Below are 23,616 nucleotides of genomic sequence, written 5' to 3' on the forward strand. Positions count from 1 at the left end.
CTGTGGGCCACCCCTCGCTACACCTGTGGAGGGTCGTAGGAAACTTTCCTCATGGAGCCATAACCTGACACGCCAGATGGATGTGTGAAACACATCCATCTGGGAAAGCTTCAATAGGAAACGTTTGACAAAAGGCAGAGGCTTTGAAAAAAACTCGGAGTATGATTGGGTGAACTGTCTGTCACATCTCTATGGGCCAATCAGAGCAACAAAATACGTGACGTAGCAGCTACTGACGAATAACGCCAAACATGGTGACTATAGACATGTAAGTACTCCACTTTTGTCGTTTTTGAAAAGAAAACACTCACTGCTGTTCTTTGTTCTTCTTTTAACCAAGAAATGTTGTCAAGTTCTGATAAAACTGGCGCTTTAGCAGCATCCACGCTAATCTCTTCCTCCATAACTGCACCAGCTCTTGCTGCTGCTTGTTTACGTCACGACTCTGCTGCGCCTGAAAGTACTGCCCCTCATCGCTGATCGGTCCTGTCACTTTCTAACCGGGCCCAAACGGTTCAGACAGGAGCTTTGCAAAATGGATTAGCAGTGAAAAACAAGGAAACGGGTGGATCTATCTGCTTTGCAAGGTTAGCTTAGACACTGATGGTGGAAAAATGGTTTTATTGTATTTTTGTTAACAGCCTGATAGATGCTGTATACTTCTTTTTCTTAACTAGCTGCCATTTTCTGCATTTTGTGTTGGGAGAAGTAATGTACAAGCACAGAAATGTGTATTTTCTTCAGAAATGAGCCGATAAAATTTGCAACTTGAAGATCTATTTGCTATGGGCTCTTTATTTCCTGTTCTCTATTTTTCTACTTAGACCTGTATTGTCATTTGAAATATTTAAGTATCAGACAACATGACAAACTCAAACGCTGATATGTTTAAACCCTGCGTTTTAAACTGAAGCAGTGAGGTGACCGTGTTGTTTACATGTGAATTCCTGATTGTGCCTTCATGTCAGCATGCTTTCATGATTAGGGTTGTGAGGTTTTTTTTGGTCCTGAGGGAAACTCAAAGTAGACTGCTTAAATTATTTATTTAACAGAAAAAAACACACCCTGTGGCAGGCTGTTTGCAGAGAAGGTTGCAAACACAGAGGTGTAGTGGCTCATTTTGCATTCCCACTGGGGAAGCGAGCATGTTTCTTTTTAGTTTCATCAGACACAGATTGAAATCAAAACGTCATCACAGATCATTTTTTAATGCTAAGCCCTCCCAGCCTGCAGGCTCGGAGAGGTCCAATTCCTCTTTAATTTGGTCAGAGAGCCCACATAGCCGTGACTTAGCAGACAGCTTGATGTTTGAAACCAACAGAACGCCTCCGGGTTATAATTCCAGTGTGGCGGCTTGTTTCTCATGTAGAGAGGAATTTCTGACACATTGAAGTGGTTACGGCAGCAGAATTGTGAGGCAATAACACTGAGATGTATAGTTTAGGGACAGGCCTCCCAATATTTTAACTTAATTTATTGGCCTGGATTTAAGGAAACAGCAGCGCCTCAGAGGAAACCTGCATGCATTTAGAGCTGCTCCTTCTCTATTGTGTTTTCACCAGCTTTTCTCTGAGTCAAGGTTGCCTTTGAAGTTTAAAGGCTTCAAAATTTGATTTAAAAAATACATTTTAAACCACGCTAGTGGTATTTATTAAAGTCAGGTATACCAGTGTTAGTCTTTTAGTCCAGCACCCCTTTGCAAATATGAGATACCTCAATAACCATTTGAGAAATACCTTAAAAAATTACTCGCGCATTCATGTTTCCCAGAGGATGAACCATGCAGGCGTCTCCACTAGCTCCATTCATTGACATTTTTGTTAATCCTGTCACATGCATGATTCCCAGAGGATCAATCCTTCTGCTCTAAAAGGGGCAGTGTGTGATATTTAGCCTAGTAGCATTTAGCAGGAAAAACTTGGATAAAATTAAATATAATATTTGTTAGTAGGCAAATACCTAACAGTATCTAAATACTGTTTAAAAGCCTGGATATGTAATTTTTTTATTTTTAATTAAGCTAGAATAAGCCTTTTATTCATACATAGGGAGGGCCCCCTCCAAGGCCTCTGCCATCTTAGATTTTTGTATTTTGCATGTTTCCACGCTACAGAAGAGAGCAAATAACACACAACACATAATTTTCAAATTTTTCACTGGTTGCCACAGTTATCACCAGAGAAGTGAGCATCAAATCTAAAAAGTATCTGAATTATATTTTACACACTGCACCTTTAAAAAATTCATACTCCTCCTGTCATGTGCACAAACACGCTGTATTTTTGGACTGAAAGCAAACAGACGAACATTTCACTAACGTTGCATTAGCATGCTGGTATTGTAGTAGCAGATAATGCTTGCATTTACAGCAAAATCCAGAGTATAAGTTGTGGCCACACATAAAACACTGGGTCTGGCTTTGGGTCTTCCAGAGGAAAGAAAGGTTTGAATTGTTGTCCTGTATGACCATTTTCATGGTGTTCAGCAAAGTCTGTGGCTTCTGCGCAGCTCTGTAGCTCTTATAGTGCCATCGTTTTCCTCCATGTTGGATTTGCACTCCTGTACAGTTAAGCTCTCAGCCTCTGTGGCAGTAGTGGAACATGGATCCACAGCTCAGAGTCATGCTGCCCACCTCAGCTGGTCACTTGTTGTGTATCTTGTTCTGAAAACACATGAGCATCAGTAGGCTATCTCAAGACAGCATCAGCTAAGAGGCGGGGGTACTATTCCAAGTCCAGCTGACCATGGCCTATGGTTTCCTTTAATGGTCTTAATGCAGGAGCAGCAGGGGCTGGTCCACTGTTTCAGTATTCTCTCTGTCCAGGTTGCTGACGTGAGGATTTTTTTTTCACCATCTAAGCTGTTCTCATCGCCATAAGCGCCCTGGTAACTAAAACTAAGAAACAACCTATTGTCAGTATACATTTATCTAAAATGCTCAGTGTTTCTGAGTCCTTTAGGGCTAGAGTTGGACTCCTTTTTAGTCCTGGAGTTTCATGGATCTGACCAGCCCACTTTGGTTCACAACCTTTTACTGATGTTTTATGATTGTGAATTAAGAATATTGATTATAAAAATGTTCAATTAATATTAATAATAAAAAAAACATTAAAGGTTACAGGTCCAGATACTCTGGGACTAATTGTATTATGTGCAGTTGTTCATCCTGTAGGACTACAGCTAGCCTTGGCCTTGTCTGTTACTGACAGTAACAATTAATGTATATTGTGCTCAATATGTGGACCTGGTACTGCTACTGACACAAAAATCAAGTTTAAAAACTGCACTGTAAGACTGAACAGTTAAAGGTTGTTTAAAAAATAAGTTGTGTTAACTTAAAAATCCAATACAGCTATTTCAGTTCTATTTTTTTAAGTTGATAGGGTGGATTTTGTAGCTTAAAGAGGTTTTTAAGAAAAATTATGACCATGTTGATTAGATAAAAGCCTCACAAAACTGTTTATCAGATATGATACAATTAGCTATAAAGGGTTAACAATAACATTGACTGAATCCTACCTGTCTTCTCTCAATTTGTTGCACTATAAAGCCATTTCAGCCACTTTTTAATCCCCTTTTACCAGTTTTTGCCTGTTTTATATTATATTATATTATATTTTGCCACTTTTATCTACTTTTTAACCCATTTATGTTGTTTAAAGACCCAATTTCACCACCTTTTTCAACATTTTTTGCCACTATCAACCAATTTTAGCAATTTTTAACCCTTTTTAATTATGTTTTTAACAAAAGTTAATTCATTTAATGAAGGCTATTTACGACACAAATGAATGAATAAAGATATTTGTTTCTCTGATAAGAGTGGTTATTATTCAGGTCAAATATGAATATGGTTTTCACAGCTTAACTTCACAGTGGACCATGGTTATGTTGACCTCCATGGGCCCCCAGTATGGCTGGGTCCCAGAAACCTCCCCCTTTATCCCTCCTTATGGGTGGCCTTGTCTGCTCAAGACTATTCTTTAATGTTCATGACTGTTCAACCATCTTCGGGTACAGCAGGGGTCCCCGGCCTCTGGCACCTTTATTTTGGGGGTTGTGGGCTGAAAAGGTTGAGAACCACTGGGCTAGAACACCGTACATTTACATTCATTGATTTGATTCAGAAACTTGGTTGGTGGTTTGCAGGCCTGCCACTGAAAATTCTAGTGAGTGGGCCCTCTCTAGCTGTGATTTACTGATGATACCAGTGCATGTGTGGTCTGTCAGTAACACTGGTGCTAGCATCCTGGCTAACAGTTCCCTCATTTTGGAGCTTAGAAGTGAGTCAAGCTATTATTAGGTTTTTTTTTCCCCCTCTTAACATATTTTTGCTACTTCCAATGCAGTTTTGCCAATTTCAACTCTTTTTTCCCATTTTTAACCACTTTTCACATTTTTTCAGCCAAACTTTTCCACTTTTTCCTTTCCTAACCCATATTTGCTGTTTCATCCTTTTTTTGCCTAACCTTGCAAAGCGGATGGATAAGCCTGTTTTCGTGTTTCTCACTGGTGAATCCATCTTGCAAATCTCCCGTCTGAACAGTTTGGGCCCGGTAAGGAAATGACAGGACCAATCAGCGAAGAGGGGCTGTACTTTCGGGTGTGGCAGAGTCGTGACGTAAGCAAGCAGCAACAAGTGGTTGGTGCAATAATGGCGGACGAGATTAGCGTGGATGCTGCTAAAGCGCCAGTTTTATCAGAACTTGGTGTGATTTCTTCATTAAAAGAAGAACAAGGAACAGCAGTGAGTTGTTTTCTTTTCAAAACGACAAAAGTCGTGTACTGACATGTCTACAGCCGCCATGATTGGTGTTATGGAGTTTAGTCCTTGGCAGGGGCGCAAATGTGTGTAAAACACATCCATCTGGCGTGTCAGGTTTTTTTTTTTTTTTTTGCCCATTTTAACCAATTTCTGATGCTTTTTAATTGCTTTTGTGTAACACCATTGCCTTCTTTTGCAATTATTATATTATTTTTTCCCTTATAGCTTTCTCATTTTCTTCCCTCACAAGAGCAGCCTTTTTAATGCAACTGTACAGCGGCTCCTGGCCCAAAACCAGCCTGGACCACCTGGAATCACCTGATATTCCAGATTGGGTTAGTCTCTCCAGATTAGCCACTCCGGGCCTAGTCCCTGACCTGTTATTTTCCGTGTGGCACTCCCACTTAGTTGGCATCACCTCAAATGCCAGCTGACCAATGACAAGGGTAAATCATCTTACAACGGCATGGTAAAACAAGCGACAGTTGCACTAGTGGAAAGGCTAAGGTAAAGCATGATCTAACCGAACATTTTGGTTATGCACCTTACTGCCCAGGGCCCTCCATGGTTCTCGGGCCCTTTGGCACTTGCCCAGTGGCCTTGTGTAGGACTTCTGAACATAGCTACACAAAATAAAAAGATCAGTTTCTTTGAGTGGTGGAAAATGGCCGTCTAGCAAGTTGGGTTCAAACGGTCTACAGTCTTCTGTTTTTTATGCACACAGCGATTATGAAAGATTCCAGAAATGTTGTCCATTTACGATTATTAAAGCTGAAAATAGTTTTAGTGTGCCAAAGAAAAAGAAGAGAAGTGCTTATTATTCAGTTCCTCCCTGTGTAATTTGCAGAAGATAGAAACCTGCTAACAACATTTTAAGTGGAAAACTTTTAAGTATTAAGAGAAAAGTTTGTGTTTGCATCTCAACACTTTTTTGTTAATTACCAAATTAGGATGATTTTCCATGCTTACGTCAAACATCTTCTGTTCTTCCTTTTCTCTACTTAAAATGACTTAATCTGCAGAATGCTAAGCTGCTTTTAATTGTCTTACTAAGTCTTACCTGTGGAATGAGCGAGCAGAAGATGCTCCAGAGATGTCCTCCAGTAATGGGAGGATTAGGAGCTATCATTACATGTTAATTAAGATAAGCTCATGCAGACACAATGTTAAAGCAAACGGCCGAGCAGACACATCACCCATCTCCAACTACTAATCATCTGCATTAACATGGACCTAATTATCTTATCTGTGCTGGGGGTTTCTCTGTTTAACATCCCGGAGCCTTTTTCTGTGCAAGATCTACAACAAGATAATATTAGAAAAGTCATTTACTCAGGGTTTACTCCGACCAGAATCATACTGAGGATCTAATATATGCAAAAAACATGCTTAAGACTTGTTATTATCTCTTATTCTACAAAATCTGTGTTACCTGAAGACTGACTGTGGAGGTTTAAGGATGTTCATTTAGAGAGATGATGTGTGATACGTGGCCGTAAAATGCTTTAAACAGCGTACTGTCTAGATTTATGGCATCAACCTTGGTAATAATGTGCAGCTGCTGAGGTTTAGAGCACCTTATTCCTACAGAATGGGGCCTGACTCCCATAAAACACCACAGATATGAGGATAAATCTCTTCCAGACACACTGAGAAATAATGCTTTGGTCAGGTGTATCTTGCTAGCCCTCTGACCTTCCACAGATATTCCCAGAAAGCATAAAACCACAAAGGCTGATGTGTTGTCTGCTTTATATTAAGAACCTCGATTCCTCCTTGGTCAGCATGGATCTGGATGCTACGTTTGGGTGCTCCCCCCATGCTGCTGATAGACATCGCTATCTACTATAGCAGTTGATTTCCTTTGGGGTTTTAAGTCATCCCTGATGATGTCTTTCTTATCTAGGTCCATAGGTTGTGACATCGTGTTAATGCTACACTGGAGGAAACACCTGATTTTCTTCTTGCATTGTAGGGCTGCATCTCCAGCATCTCTATCAGAACATTTAGAGATAACATCTAGGGACACAGCTGGTGATGTGATCTAATTCTCTAACAGTCAACAAATCAAGAAACTGTCAAAAGACTGATAAAGATTTTTCTGTGTGATGCATGTTCACTGATGTTTAAAAATGATTAAAAATACACCGCTGCTGTGACTGACAATTGCTTTTTTAACAATAAACAAAGATTTATAGGTGCTGTGAAAGATGCCATTTTGATCATTTTTGCCACTTTTTGCCCTTTTTGCCCTTTTTGCAACTTTCCTGCCTATTATTGCCCGTGTGCCACTTTTTAAACCTTTCCACAACTTTGCCGGGCTATTTGTGCTGTTTTTGCCACTTTTAACCCATTTCTGATTCTTTTTGCCTCTTTAACTATTTTTTTTCAATTCTTTAGTCCCTTTTAAACCACTTTTGCATGTGTAATCCCCTTTGTGCCACTCTATTTAAACTACTTGTTGCCACTTTTTAACTTTTTTTTTTTTGGAAAGTGTTTCCATGGCCGAGCAGCTGCATGCAAGCATCTAAAGTCCAAGTCTAAAGCAAAGCGTTGGATGAAGAGGTGTAAAGCACACCAACACCAGACTGTGGGCAAGTGGAAACGTGTTCTGCAGAAGACAAATCACTCTTCTTGGTTTGGCAGTCAGGTGGGCGAGTCTTGGTTTGGTGGATGCAGAGAGAACATTCCCTGACTGCATTGTGCCGACTGTGAAGTTTGGTGGAGAAGGGCTAATGGTATGGGCGTGTTTTAGGAGTTTGGGCTCGGCCCCCTATCTCCAGTGAAGGACGGACTTAATGCTTCAGCATACCAAGATATTTTGGAAAGTACTGTGCTTCCAATTTTGTGGAAACAACCTCCAGTGAAAAAAAAAATGCTGCCAATGAAGAGGTGCAACAGAATGCGGTCCCTTGAGTGACCACTTGAGGCTGGCTCCAAAGGTTCTGGAAGTCCCATTTACACCTATTTTAAAAGGTCAGTTGAAAATGCTTAAAGGGATACTTCAACATTTTGGCAAATTCGCCCGTTACATAATCTCCATAGTCTTAATAATAGGTTTGTTTCCTATAGTTGTCAGTGCAAGCGGTTTCTAGATCTGGGGGGACTGATATACCAGCTGCACAGCTAACGCTATGGAGACAGACGGTGTTTATGGCTTTCCCTCATCAAACTTATCAAATACACAATCCAACAACTCCAAAACGCTCTTGTGGATAAGTTGTGACCTGCACATTCATCACGCTATGAAATAATCATGGAACATTAAGAGACAGAGATGTTTTAAAGTTAAATGCAAGGCCGGAACTACCAAGTAACTACGGCACTGCCACAGGTGCGCACTGTGTCTCTCCACCCAGTAGTTTACTTGGAAAGTAGTTCCAAGTATTTGCTTCATGTGTGGTAATGTTACATAATTACATGTTATTATATCATAGTGTGGTGAATTTGCAGGTCCCAACTTGTCCATGAGAGCGTTTTGGAGTTGTTGGATTGTGTATTTGATGTGTTTGATGAGGGAAAGCCGGAATATCGTCTGTTTACGTTGAGTTGACACAGCAGCTCCGAACTCGGCAACGCCAATCTAAAAATAGCTTGCACAGACACCTAAAGGTAACAAACCCATTACTAAGACTATAGGGATTATGGCAATGGGCAACCATGCCAAAATGTTGAAGTATCCCTTTAAAGCCTGGATCAAAAAACGGTTCAATCAGGAGAGACTTCATAATTATTTTAAACATTTAATGAAAGAGAAATGTGCAAAGTCTATCGTGACTTCTGAGAAGATGGACCTGGAGCCAATGAGGTGGCTTGGAGGAGGAGACAGAGGTATGCAGGATGAGATGAGCAGGAGACCTGAAAGCATCTGGACTAGATGCTGATTAACTGAATGGAGGTGGCTGGGGTGGAGGAGGGTTGCAGTGTCCACACTTTAAGGAATGGCTGACTGTGAAAGAGAGAATGATAGATTTAAAATATGGCAGGTGCATGATGATTGGTCAAACGAGGTCGTGGCTGAATCTGATAAGCTGAGTAGTTAAGAGAGTAAACACCCATAATCATCTGATCAGCAGCACGGGAAGAGAGAAAGGGAGAGATATGAACGAGTGGTGACCAACAGATGAGTAGAAACAGTCTTCCTGCTTCAACTTTCGCCAAGATCCATTTCTGGTCTGACCTGTATGTCATAGTAGATGCACTGTGGTGTATTTGTATTTTTATATAATAGTCACTTAAAAGTAGCAAGTCATTACATAATAGGCCTGTGTGATGGTGGTGAGTCTGTCTTAGATGACCTGCTCTGGTTTGCCATGGAGGTCCTGAAGTATTTAAAAATGATTGTTTAGTGTAATCTATCATGAATAAGAAAAGTCAGTAGCACTGCCAGTCTTAATGTTGACTGAGGTGAAGGTCTGTGCTAAATATAGTCAATGCAGGGGTCGTACCAGGGCAGTGAATAAAGAAACTGTGATCGTGTGCTTGAGTTCTCTCTGGTGTTTCTCTCCCTGCTGTGGTTCTCCGGTCAGGTGGGAGATTGTGTTTACAAGGCTCAGATTTGGCACCAGGGTTTTGCTTATGAAAACATTGTTGTCTTTGGCTTCCTGCGGCTCCTTCTGTTAAAAAATAAAACACGGGTACACCAGAATGTCATGCTGACCTTGTCGGCTGCTCCGTGGTTCCTCTGTGAAGCTGTGTTTGTGCGTGTTTAGTTGCTCTAAAACTACTGTGAAGTGATTTCGAAATGAATTCAAAAGCAGCAACATAAATCAAGCAGCGAATAATCATTTGGAAATTGCAAATACAGACCCTGCACATTAGGACCACAGGGAGCACAGCCAACCATTAGCGAGAGTTTGTTGGTCTCACATCATCAATTTAATTAAAAATCCATTTAAGATGGAAGCCTGGGGAAAGTTTTTTTCTTTTCCTTTCAGGGGGAGTCAAGAATTCAAGGCCAACAAAAATGAGTTTCGAGTTACCATGCTCCAATAAGGGAAGTGAATAGAATCATTATATCTGCTGTGCCACATCCTGGCAGGTAAGAACACGTCTAAAAGCTCAGCCCAAGGGGGCGGAGATGGTGGCTCTTTAATGGGCTGCCCTGTTTTTTCCTACCTGACGAGGTTGGAGCCACCGACGATGGTCATAGAGAGAGCCAGAGAGCTGCGCTGGCGTTTTAATTACACAGGGCCCTCCATCAATCATGCCCCTTGTGGCTGACAGTTAAATCCCTCCCTGGACCTACAGGGGCTCTCCTCGCCCTTCACAGTCCACAGGCTGAGCACAGCAGCCGCGGTCCCAGCGCTCAGCACACGGACCCCGCTTCAATCCCCTGCAGCCTCTGATACAGCAGAAGAAAAAATAACATACGAGAAGGAAAAAAAAAAAACATTGAGGACAGAGAAGATATGGGAATAAAAGGGTGAGGAGGGATATATGTGTGCATGCATGCATGCTAATATGTCTGCAGTTACTTTATCATTAAGCTAACCTTAGGGAAACTTCACTTTTAATAAACTCCTTTTATTCAAAATCCCCCTCATAACTCTGTAAAACTCACAAAAAAGAAATAATACATTTGAAGGTTTTAAAAAATATGATGAGCTTTCTTGCTAAGATTTAATGAAGTGAACTGTCCACTGTGACTAACTGCACACTGTGATTTTTGTTCAGGTTGATATGGATTTAATAACTGACTGGCTTAGCTTTACATACATACACCAAGCTTAACTTTGATATAAGGTAACAATATTTCAATACCAAGACTCTCACTGAATATGTATTGTACGGTATGGCCAATTTTATCACCTAAATTGTGCCTGAAATTCCTCCTGCCAGCTGCTGGGTAAATATTTATGTGACGTTTGCATGCACTAATGCATGAACAGAACTGGTAGAAGGAAACGGTTTCTTCTCTTATCATGTACCTTTTCATGCTTTCCTTGGTACTTTAATCAATATTATTGGTATTTTTATGTAAATCTTGTGCAACATGGGTATGTGCAGGATGCCATTTGTGGTTTTCATTGGTATGTCCTGTAGCGACGCATTATGTAATAACGCCACATTATGTAATAATGTAATACATTTTCCATCCATCATGTAATTACGCCGCATTTTCTAAGCCACTAATCAGTTAGGGTTAGGGCAGATAGTAGGGTAGATGTTTAGTCTAGAGCCCTGAAGGGGGGTTAGGTTTAGGCGTAAGTCACTAAGCGGTTAAAGTTAGGGCAAGGTAGTTGGGTAGGGCATACCTTGGGGCCCACACTGAGTCCTTCGGTTAGGGTTATTACATAATGTGGCTTTACATGTCCTATTTTGTGTACATGCAGACTTATCCCTCTTATTCATCACTGTGGGAGCACCCTAGGTGGACAATATTCCCAACAGGAAAATCAAAGTACATTTTATCTCGCTGAATCATACGGCATTGTTTGGTATCACATTGCATCTTATCATACCCCAGTGCAACACATCATATCATGTTGTACTGTATTGTATGGTGATGGTTATGCTTGCAGTCATGGCACTCCATTTCTCAGCATGAGTAGGTTACAGATATATTGCCCAGCCAGCATGTCCAAGTGGGCCACAGGTGGGTTACAGATGGGCTCATGGGTAGTGCATGGGCATGGGCATTGACTGGGAAAGAAGTGAGGGCCTCATATGGATTTGGTAATACAGATCCCACATGGGAAGCCCATGTAGGCTGACCTAAGGAACCCATATGAAGCCTGTGTGGGTCGTGTGGGTACAGGCTAGAACAGGGCAGCAGTATTTGGGACCCATATGGTTTCAGTTATATGGACCCTACATTTGCAGCCTATGTGGGTTCAGTAAGCCCTGGCAAGAACTTGGTACCATTAAATGGGACCCATATAGGTTTCGTTATATGGGCCCTTGATGGGCTTCTCATGTAGGCTGATCATACAGGACACATGTTGAGCCTATGTGGGTTGTGTGGGCATGGGCTTGAACTGGGCAGCTATGTTTTGGACCACATAGGTTTCGTTATATGGGCCAACAGGGGCTTTCCATGTGGGCTGACATTACAGGACCTATATGGAGCCTATGTGCGTTCAGTAGGCATGGGCTAGAACTGGGTATCACTACTTGAGACCCATATAGATTAAGTTTTATGAGCTTCACATGAGACACCCAAGTGGGCTGACCACACAGGACCCATATGGAACATATGTGGGTTCAGAAGGCCATTGAATGGGACCCATATAGGTTTAGTTGGGCCCATAATGGCCATACAGGACCCATGTGGGGCCTATGTGGGTCATGTGGGCATGAGCTTGAGCTGGGCATTTTTATCTGGGGCCCATATAGGTTTAACCATGAAGAGCTCACACTTAAAACCAGTGTGGGATGACCATACAGGACTTATGTAGAGCTGAGGTATATCCCACGAGGCCCACATGGGGCAGTCACAGGCGGGGCCACCATGGTACCTACGGACAAACCCAGTTGGGACTCATATTTGCAGGCTGCATATAACCCATATGGGCCCCACATAGACATGCTGACTAGGCGTGATCACACCCTGGTATGAGAAGCAGAAAATGTTTTAGATAAAAAAAGAAAATATGAGAAAACACCAGATTTGATGGTATATCACACACCCAGCAAACATCCATTATGATCATATGAACATACAAAAGCTGCTCACGTCCTTCTGTTTGTGAGTACGGTCTTTACAATGCATATCTCTGACACAAATCAATAACTGTCATCATTTCTTACAACCTCCCACGGCTTCTTATTTTCATGACCTCCATGTGTTGATTTTTTCTCATGGTGTGTATTCATTGTCCTGGATCAGCACACACATGATCAATAGCAGCTTCATGAAGTAGAGAAAAGAATCAGTCAACAGTCTGCTTGAACTAATTAAATAAAAGAAGCAAAGCCAGTGAACTTTCTCGTGTCTGAAGGGGCTCCATTCACTGCTGACTGTTGACATAACCGCGCTAATCTAAATGGCATCCTTAATTACACTCAAGGTATTGCTTCCATTTGCTCAAGTATCTCAGTTCCCCTCTTTCAGCTAATATTGTGTGCTTAGCTGATTAACAATCTGATCCACGCTGCAGCAACAGTCAACATAATGTGAACATTTCTCCGCTTGATGGAAAATAATAAGTAAAAAAAAAGAAAGCCATAATCAACCAACACAACTGTGATCATAATAATGCTCACTGAGCAAAATGCAATTTTTCAGCTGACTGCTTTTATTTGGGAACTTTTAGAGATGATTATTGTTTGTGCAATTATCTGAATAATAAAATATCCATTTCCAAAGAGAAAACACTTCCCACCTTGGCTGTAATTACCCCCCCTTTGTATCCACATGCTCACTGAAAGGAGGAGTGCACATTTCATCTCCGTTTTTCCATCAGTATGCTCCCTCTTCTCCTGCAGGCTGTGGGACAGAGGTTAATGAGACCTTAATTGGCATTTTCTTCAAAGCTCACAAATCTTTAAACTTGAGGGTGGCAGGAGGAAATGTCACATTACCATACTGTCCACTTACTCAGGTTAAAAGCCCTTACACCCACTGTGGCTGTCATGTTAGAGTACGGTGCTCTTATAGAGGAGATGAGACTGTTAACTAAGCAGCAAGCTCCAGGGCTTAGAAATGAAGCCAGCGTGAAAGTGCCAAAAGTGCTGTTCCTAAAATGGCCACTGGAGGCTGGCTCCTAAAGTGAGTCAATATGCATGTGGACCTGTTTCAAACATTTATGAAACATCAGAGAGAAATTTCTTTTAAAGCTTGGTAAAAAATTATGTTTTAGTCTTACAATCCACTTTCTATAGGTTTACGGACGACCTCAAGTCACCCACAGAACTCCAGATGGGGGGAGGAAGTAGTTTCTACATAAAGACCGTCAAGATACCAACATTTTGTCCTGTTTACAACCGTGCCAACCGGTCAAATTCAGAAAAAAACTCCACAGGAATAATTCATAAGTTAAAAAAATGACAAATATAGACAAAAAGCTGAGCATATGTGGTTTAGAAACCTCTGTGTAACGTCTGAATGTACAGAGTCTACATGTAGTGACCACTTACTACTACTCATACTTTGCGTGAAATTTGGGCTCAACTTCTGGTCCTTTCTGTCTAAATAGGACTTTGCATAGAAACGAGATGCTAAATGTGATGATTTGAGCAATCTGGAGATTGAAATATGCAAACTTTATCTGTTACACCTCAAACGGGATAATATTATTATTTCTCTGCCCTCTACTTGAGAGGACAAAGTGAAAAAGTTACCTCAGATAACCTAGACGAGCATATTTAGCTAACTTTATAAGCTTCTTATCAGTACAGCAATAGACCAGGGGTGTCTTAAAGGGGACATATTTTACCCTTTTATGACAAGTTTATATAATACTCAGAGGTCCCCAAAACATGCCTGTGAAGTTTGTTGCTGAAAAAAACACTCCAGTATTGGATTTTTGCATGTCTAAAACCCCCTCTGTTTCAGCCCTTTTCAGAGCGAGCCGTTTCTGTGTCTGTGGCTTTAAATGGTAGTTAGTTGTCTGACTCCGCCCCTGACCACACCCCTCTCACGAAAATGGATGGGGCACTCCTGAAGCTACGGACACTTTTATCCCAAGTTTAGGACCTGACTGGGATTAGAACCATCAATCTCCTAGACCAAAGGCAGCAGGGTAACCCACTGAGCTATCCAGCATCTCAGCTGGTGGCCGAAAGGATCAGTAGAGGAGGGAGGAACTTTTCTCCAAGTTCTGGGGGCAAGTGCTTCCTCCCCATGTGATGTCACTAGGTGTAAAATCTGAGAACGGCTTGTTTCAGCACACATTTTCTGAAAGGTGGAGAAAGAGAGGGGAGAGGGAATGGATTTTTCTGGTACTTGAGGGGATTGTGGATTGTGGCCCCCGGGCCATAGTTTGGACACCTATGTTACAGACGACCATGTTTTGTTAAAGGACTTTGGACACCTTCGAGTAAGAAGTAGAGTCCATTTAGTTTATGGGGTTGCCAAAGTTGTTATTTCACCAACTATCCCTCTGGAAATGTAGGAATTATATTTATATCACTATCCATGACTCAAACTCTTAAGTTTTGTAAGTCTCAAATTTTGTATTACGACTTAATAATAAATCAGTATTGAAAGAATCACATTCCTGAGGCATTTAGACAGGGAACAGCATGATTTAAACACTGCTGTTAAAGATATATTATCTTTGTCACATCATTAGTACCACAACTGGAGCAACAGGTACTGAGCATTACAGAAAATATCATTCATAACTTTCATCTTATAATAACTTTGATTTATCAGAAATGAAGCAGTATTTATTACAGCGAATATTTCTTTCTTTCAAACAACCGCTGTTGATGCTACTTTAGTAATCCCTTGAAAGAATTGCGTTTTTGCGATTAATGTTACTGCCCAAGTTCCGCCCACATTCGTAGTTACAGTAGACCCACTAGGAATAAGGTAGACGGGCCTGAGGTCACTACTGTGGTCCAGACCCAGGTGCCATTCTGTCTGGACCTGTGTGTACCTGTTCTATTATTCTGACAGGCACTTCTACCTCAACCTGTAAGGCTTTTTATATTTAATATATTTAATGTAATGTATGACTAGTGTAGCTTCTCTCGTCTTAACAAGAGTGACACATGACACTGCTCAACCAATCAGAGGCATCACTCAGATGAGGAAAAGTGAATGAGGTTGCCAGGTGAGTGAGCAGCTTACAGCTTTGCTTTAGGAAATTTTTTCAAACCAGACCATGGAGAATTTTAATTGATGACCCTGCTATAGGTCGTTAAGCTATTTTACTTTTATATAAATGGTCAGGGCTTAAAATACAGATCAGAGTGGCAATATTTCCAGAAATAAACAATGTCACTCAGAAGAGTGGAATTTATCCTGCAGTTTGTGTTTTGAGGATGGAAAAATACAATGTAAAACTAGAAAAGCACTCAGAGAGCGCAGACCTCCACTATCAGCCCTATCTCCAAATAGTGAAGAATCCTTTAAAAACATTCCTGGATCCAGACGGTGATCCGGATGACTCCCAAAATCTAATTCGCCGATTACTCCCTCCCCGATGGGGTAGAGACACGGTGAGGCAAAGCATTGGCTTCGCTACGTGTGAAAGTCATGGCAGAGGGTGAGTATTCTCGCTACAATTCCCTGTCTTTCTCTCTGTTACGCTCTGACTCGTCTCCTCGACCGGGCGTACATCTTTCAAACTCTATAAACTCCAAAACTTTGAATAAGTTACTCAAGTCCACCATCTCCTGGTGTAAAGTGGTAACAGCGCAGCCCTAACTCCCAATAGTCCAGAACCCTTTAAAAACACATTCCTTGATCAAGACAGTGATCCGGATCAGTCCCAAAATCTAATCAGCTCTTCCTTATGCCATTTCTGACATTTCCTGAAAATTTCATGAAAATCCATCCATGACTTTTTGAGTTACGTTGCTAACAAACTAACAAACAAACCCACCCGATCACATTACCTCCTTGGCAGAGGTAAAAACAAACAATCCTCAAATAAAAAAATCTCAAAGTATATGCTGGATTTTATTGTCAAAGAAATGAAGCCTAGCGTCATACACCCAGCTGTGATCAGCTGACAGCTGGCTGATTTTATCTCCCAGCTCCCACAGCCAGTCACAGCTCTTTCTCTCAATGCAGAGATGTATTTAAATACAATGCACTCTTGCTTAAACCCTGCTCGCATTAAAGAGGTAGTGAACACTTTAACTTTTTTTTTTCAACTGTACACTGAGGTATCTGACTGAACTATAATAAAACACATCAGTATTGGTGTTATAGCTGAAATTTGCACCAAACTGATAAAAAACGGGATTTTACGGCTTTTAATTAGCTCAAACGGACATCTGCCTTGAAAAATCTTTTCTGAAAAGGCAGGGCTTATGTGACGTTTCTACGTCACAAACTCTATATAAATGGTAGAGCGTTACCGCCTCTAACTGACTTCACCTTTCAGAGACCACTCCCATCCTCTCCTGCCTGCACCTGCACTGTCTCGGCTCTGAGAGCTCCGGCTATAGTAATACAGCTGCTGGAGTGAATGGACCGAACAGGTTGTGCTCAGAACCACCACGGTCCATCACGACAATATAGCCTGCGTCAAGGGGACTCTAGAGGGGAAAATTCCTCCACTTAAAAAGATCGCTATGAGGCAGCAGTGCTGTGGGACATTACTGTCACTCCCGCCTCATCTGGAAAGCCCCGTCCTTTTCCCCTCCCTCCTCTCAGAACCAAACTGCCCATCCTCTGTGCATCTTTTGAATTACTGAGGTGGGCAGAGTTAGCTCTGAGCCGGGGGTTCACTTACACTTTAATGCTGATGCACTACGCCGCTGAAGCTTAACCTCCTCCACCCCAGCCTCCTCCTTTAAAGTGTTTAGCTTGTTGCACCCTCATTCAGATTCATGCTATTATGGATTAGTGCTTTTGAGCTAATTTTATGATGCATTGTCATAGATGCATCTATCTATAAGGGAGTTTTTAGCCGTGCGATTCCTGAAAATTAAAGCATGCTGCTTGACTAACCCAGGGAGCATCTTTAGAGCAGAGCCTTCTCCACCAGATATAGAGTATATGCATTTTACAATAAAATGAATGCATGATGAGTGTTCCTAACTAAATTCAAATAAATGAATCACATTTATTGACTGACTGAAACCTTACTCTTTAAATGAGAAAACTGTTGAAAAATTGTTCAAAAACCTTAATGTAAAGCCAGTACGGTGATACTAATTCTATTTCCTATTTTAAATTCAGTGTATAATTTCTCCAGCTTTTTCAGTTGTTACTCCTTTTTGATGGTTATGATCGCACCAATTATAATTTATCAGCATCTGTGCTCACCATAACTGGCTTGTTTAAGAACTAAGTGTTCCTTCTACATTACTTTTATAATGAGGCCTATGCACTGGAGTCGTTGTTGTCCTTCCCCTGCAGAGAAAAACAGTTGGCAACCTGCTGATGACTCTTCTAAGAAGATGTGGGTGAGAAAAACACATCTTAGGTCATGCAACTCCACAAAAATAGAAACTCAATCTGTGGGAAACTGATGGTTAACAAGTGTATATGTGAGCTGACAGGGTTAGCCTGAGCATAGGCTGGATAAGTTCTATCGTTGTTGTTGTTTGCCTCGTCCTCCCTCCTCTCCTGTGGCTCCCTCTCTTCCAAGGATGGTATTTTTGAATGAATAAATAAGGATATTTTTGACTTATGAAAATAAACAATGTTGAGGGGGAAAAGCAGAGCACTAGAGCTAAAAAATAAGAATATATGCACACATGTATGCAATCTCACAGTTGGGCTATCATATTTCTGCTGTTTTTTATATGGCTTTCTCCTCCACTAGGTCATCCATGACTTTGTTGCGTATGACCTTTCACCTCCTCATCATCACAGTTTCATCACCTTCCTCATCCCATCAGCCTGAGATGACACCATCAGCCACCATCTGGTCTAGTCTTCACAGTGTGGTCAACACCTTCATCCCAGCAGCCTTCAGCCATCACTGCAGTCGACACTTCGTCAACTGATTCATCACCTTCTTTGTCCGATCTATGTCAGACGACATCTTCAGCCATCACCAGTCAGCCCCAGGCTTCACAGTCTGATGAGGTTTTTCATCCCATTAGGTTACAGCATCACTAGTTTCAGTGTAAGGTTTAATGTGGACTTCATACCAGAACTTCAGACATCATTTAAGCATAGTTAGTGCAACAGGAGACAGAATACTTGGCTGTTTGGTTTTCATTATATGTCTAGCTGGGTCTACCCTTCTCCAACATAACTACTGCACTGATGTACCTCAGTACATCAGTGCCTGGAAGCGGCATCTACAGATGAAGACAATATAATAAGCCCCCCTATGAAAATGTCACCTTTTAAAGTATTTCACAGGTGCTGCTGAACAGAGCAAGGCAGTGTTTACACCAGCTTTTCCAAATATCCTGATTTCATGTTGGAAGCTTCCCTTATTTTACTTTGCATACAGACACAAAATTATTTCACAAAGCCCAAAAACCAGAAATGACCTTTTTGTGGCATCATAGCACAGACTACTGTTGTGCAGTGATGTGATTTAACTTGTAATGCTAAAAGCTAGAAGTTAAAACTGAGGGATATCTTCCAGTTTGCAAAGAAGAATGGACTGAGAGGTTGCAGACCATGAAAACACTCCACTTCTGCAGAAGAGACCCAGACTGAAGTCTGCTAAGGACAACGTGGAGAATGACTCTGGTACTGGAAGCATGTCCTTTAGTCAAATGAGACCAAACTAGAGCTCTGGCCATAGAGACGCTGTCTGTGTTTGGAGAATGAAGTGAGAGGCCAAAAACCCAAAAAACACCACCCCCACAGTTTAACACAGCAGTGGGAGCATTGTGCTGAGCGATGCTTCAGTGTGCGGGGTCTTACAAAGTTTTAAAAAGCATATTTTTGTGAGAAAAGTCTGAAAAAATAGTTTTTGCATAATATGTCCCCTTTAAATTTAGCTATGGCTGTTCATCTGCAATAGTAAAGTGATTATGACACATCAATGCTTTAAAATCAGAATATCAAAAATGAGTATTACAACCTAAATGTATACTGTTCTACATTTTAGCTTTAACTGCTGTGCAAAAATTGTAAATTAGTGCCTATAGATTGTGGTATAACTATTTTTTGGACACTTAAGGACTTTGCACACTGAGTCTATTTTTCATCCGAATTTTTCACACCTTAAAGAAAAATTAAATCTCATGTTGTTCTAATAATCTTTGCACACTGACACTGAAACTTTCATCTATCATTATTATTTTTTTGGAACACATTCAAATGTATGTGAATTTTTGCATCAGTTTGTGTCATTTAGATGGTGATTCATGATTCTGATTGTTTGTTTGTGTCCTACTCACAGGTCCTAATGGAGGGTGGGGGTTACAGTAGATTTCAGCCTCCCTGAATACAAAGAGATAAATTCAAATTGAACTTATCCCTTTATATTTTGTGGGGCTTTACAATCTCTAAGATATTTTTTTCATTATTGTTGGATAGTATTGAACTGATTGAATTTCAAATTTAATTTCAAATTAAATCTCAATTAAAGGTACAGTATGTAAAATTGTTTACAAACAAACAAAATAATTAACATTTCTAAAGCAAATTTCAAAATTAATTATCATATGTTATGCATCTTTTTTTACTTAAATACTTACATTATCCTAAATATTTCCAAAAATATTTCATGCCAGAAAAAAATTCTATAGTTGAAATGTTCTGTTTCAGTGTGGCTAGTTCCTGAAAACCCTGAGGTATGTTTATTGTTACCATGGAAACGTTGGCTCTTAGTGTCGCGTTTTAAGCTTTGTGTGAAGGCAAATAAAACAGACCAGGCTCAGTGTGCAAGGTTTGAGTGTGTGATGTTTTTTCAGGTTATGGATCAGAAAAAAAATGCATCTGAAAAAAGTGGACCCAGTGTGAAGACCTTCAGGTTAAAATCTAAGACCTTGCACTCAGATTCTTCAGGGTATCAGTTTTTTCTTCACAGTTAAATCTCAAAATGCTCCAAGAACGCCTAATTTTCATACTACAATAAGAAGTACTTCCACCATTTTCTTTTGTTTGTTGTCACATTTTTGTCTCACTATTGGCACAGAACCCACACATAACTGCTGTTAATGGAACGGGTTAGAAAATGAGGATGCAATAGAGTCTTAAAATGTAGGTTCTTAAAAGTATTTAATTTAACATCAGATTTTCTGTACTTGTCAGTTTGTCTGGAACTCATAAAAATGGAAGGAATCAGGAAGAAAGAAGGATATGTGAAGACTCTGAAAGAATACCTAAAGCAGTCAGCAGCAAAACTGGGTCTGGGTCGTCGCTTTGTCTTCCAACACAACAACAACCCAAAACATGCATCACTCCTGGTGGAGAGCTGTCTCCAAAAGACCAGAGTGAATGGTATTGACTGGCCTGGACAAAGCTCTGACTTGAAAATCTGTGGGATGAAGTGAAGACCAAGGTCCATGCCAGATGACCATGAAATCTGGAGGAGCTTGAGAGACTGGCCAAAGAAGAATGAGCTGGGATTCCTCAGGAGATGTGACTGACACTTGTTGAAGGAAAAAGTAGTTTTAGTCAAATAATTCTGTTTCTACTTGCAAAGTGAAAGAATGTTAGCATCCAAAATAAAACTAGGATGTTTGGAAAAGCTGTAATGCTCTGTTTCACAGCATTAACAGAGCTTCTCGAGTGCCAAAGCTCTGCCTTTTTAGACCTCAGCCCTGACCTATTGTGAACAGTCAGGTATGTGTATAAGAGCAGAGAACAAACCAGTGTCATACGTCATACTATGTCATAAAACGTCTTCATCTCCCTCCTCCAGCCAGATAAGTGGGCAGATTGTGCCAGAGCATGTGTATAAATTAAATTTCATAAAGTCCTTTTGATACAAAGATGGATGTGCAATCATTCTTTCCTCTTCAGCCACATTCCTCAGCTCTTGTAAAATGAATGACCACTTGACGCTGTACTCAATAAAAGCTAAGACACGCTCTTGACATTGTAGTGTATTTCTTAAATGTTATGAAAATACAATATACAGAGCAACAATACAATGCTTTGGAGACTGTTCAGTATATACATAACAGGTCTTCTGCCGTGTTAAGAGGATGAGAATGAGCCGGAAAGTTGTGCCTTTTTTTTTTTTCTCCAATGACATGCAGGAATTTCTCTTTAGGCTTCATTTGGCCTTTCCTGAAATTTTCTGCAGAATAAGGACCTGGTGTAGGAAATTAATATCCAAAGTGTTACAAAAACTTCCAAAACCATTTAATGTGCACACACATTCAAACATCTATCTTGTCATGTTTCTGTTTTTCTTTTTTTTTTTTTTTTTTTTTTTTTGGATCTAAATGTTGTCTGAGTTTCAGAGTTTGTAACTGCAGATCAGTCCTTGGACCTTTACTGGATTCTAACTAAACCCTGCGGTAATAAAATGAGGATAAAAAGGTTATCATCTGATAAACAAATGAGAAAAAGAACCACCTGTCTTCATTCATTGACTTTTTTTTTGTTAGTGATTCGTCATCAGTTACTTGTGTATTAATGACAATCCTGTTAAATTGAATGACCCTTTGGCAGTTTGGGGTGAAGTAATAGTTCTCTTCTTTCACATACTAAGGGACTGTTTCTGTCCAGGCCCACTTTCTTCTGAAAGGCATAAGGGTGAGTTTATTCCAAGTGCACACAGTACATTATGCCACCTCTTTTAAAGCACTGTCATTTAACCTTTCCATATAATTACGCAACTCCTTGGAGTCTCCCATCTCCACGTCTTGGCACACCCACTTAATGTCCTGGCTGCAGCTTCCAGTCAGTGTGTTCACAGTGGGGTAGCTACTGTCTGATGGGATGGTGGTGAATGTGGTGAACTTGACTCGCTTCCTCTTGGTGGTGGGGGAGTCTCCTTTGCTGTCCTTGGCTATGCATGCTGTTTCCGCCGCCCGGTGCACTTGTCCCTGGACGTTCTTCTGCACCGAGCCTCCGTTCAGTAAGTGGCTTCCTTCCTCCAGCCCGCTGCTGGAGTCCATCATAGACGTCTGTTCCTCCTGCTGTGGGGACAGGCTGATCTGGCTTTCCAGCAAGTCTGCCTCGTTCCCAAGCCACACCCAATCATGAGCGTGGTTCATGTTCTCCTGGCCCTCGATTGAGAGCTCCTTGTGGCGGTATTTCAGCGTGTAGGAGATGCAGTTGATGAGAAAGACCAAGATGGCAAGGCAGAAGACCCCCAACAGGGCGTACATGCCGATTTCCAGGTCTGTGAGTCCACGTGTGGTCTGCATGAGGTCGTCCTCCACATTGCGGCCACGGGGTAGGTCCACTTGTGCAGGGAAGTCAGCAAAGTCAATCGGCATGTTCTGGCTTCCATCTGAGAGTTTATCCCCATTGGGTCGACGCATTATCGCGCTTCTAGTAGTGGTGGCTCTCCGCAAAACGCCATCCTCCATGTCAGAGATGGAGCTGCCGTAGTAGTGGGTGTCAAGCCCGGTCCTGTCCTGCGAGGGTGAGAGCCTTCCTCTGTTCTCCATATCATCTCCGTCCGGGCCGTAGTCGCTGCTCCCTCCTCTTGAGCTGTCACTGTGACCAAACTTTACCCTGACGTTACAGTTCCCCGCTGCCAGGATGCTGCGCCGCTTAAACTTCTGGCAGACCTCGCACACCGTCATTTCAACCCTGACCAGCAGGCCCTGGCCCTCCGCCTCGGTCACGATGACAGGCCATTTCCAAGAGGGGTTCTGCTGCACTGTCACTACCTCTTCATCCAGGGAGGTGGCTGTCAGGATGAAAAAGTCTGCATTGTAGAGGTCGAGAGGAGCCACAGAGCCGTCACTGAACTGAAGCCAGGCGCTGATCAAGGCCTCCTGTGGAAACAAACACACAACATGCAGGGACAGAAGCAGACAGAATATAAATAGACAGCGGATGTTATAGTGCAAAAATACTGCATCTAGCTTCAGCAGACAGAAGACAATTGTTTTGGGTGTGTTTGCCTGAAATAATAAACCCCCTCTGTTGAGTAGTTAAATCATAGACCAATATCCTATTGCTTGTTTTCTCATGAATGAACTCACACACTAGGGCTGACACAATGACTCTTTAAACTTCAATACCATTTTAGTGAAAATCAAACTAAATTGATACCTGTTCTGTTATTATAGACCCTAGGCGACCTATCTTGATTGATTTCTCAAAACACAAAGAATGCTTGCACAGCCCAAACATAGAAGGGTTTGCTCCCCTTAAGTTCTTCCTGCTTATCAGGTTGTTG

General features: G+C 41.3%; 1 protein-coding gene across 1 annotated transcript in view; it reads right to left on the minus strand.

Moving 5' to 3' along the window:
• Window positions 1-21,942: 21,942 nt before the first annotated feature.
• si:dkeyp-14d3.1 (transmembrane protein 132C) overlaps window positions 21,943-23,616 on the minus strand; it is a 298,770-nt gene continuing 297,096 nt past the window's right edge. The window contains exon 9 of the mRNA XM_041786996.1: window positions 21,943-23,209. Within this exon, the coding sequence (XP_041642930.1) occupies window positions 22,043-23,209 (1,167 nt within the window). The 3' untranslated portion in view covers window positions 21,943-22,042. The remainder of the gene's footprint in view (window positions 23,210-23,616) is intronic.

The sequence above is a fragment of the Cheilinus undulatus genome, linkage group 5 (assembly GCF_018320785.1).
Source record: "Cheilinus undulatus linkage group 5, ASM1832078v1, whole genome shotgun sequence".
Taxonomy (NCBI): Eukaryota; Metazoa; Chordata; class Actinopteri; order Labriformes; family Labridae; genus Cheilinus; species Cheilinus undulatus.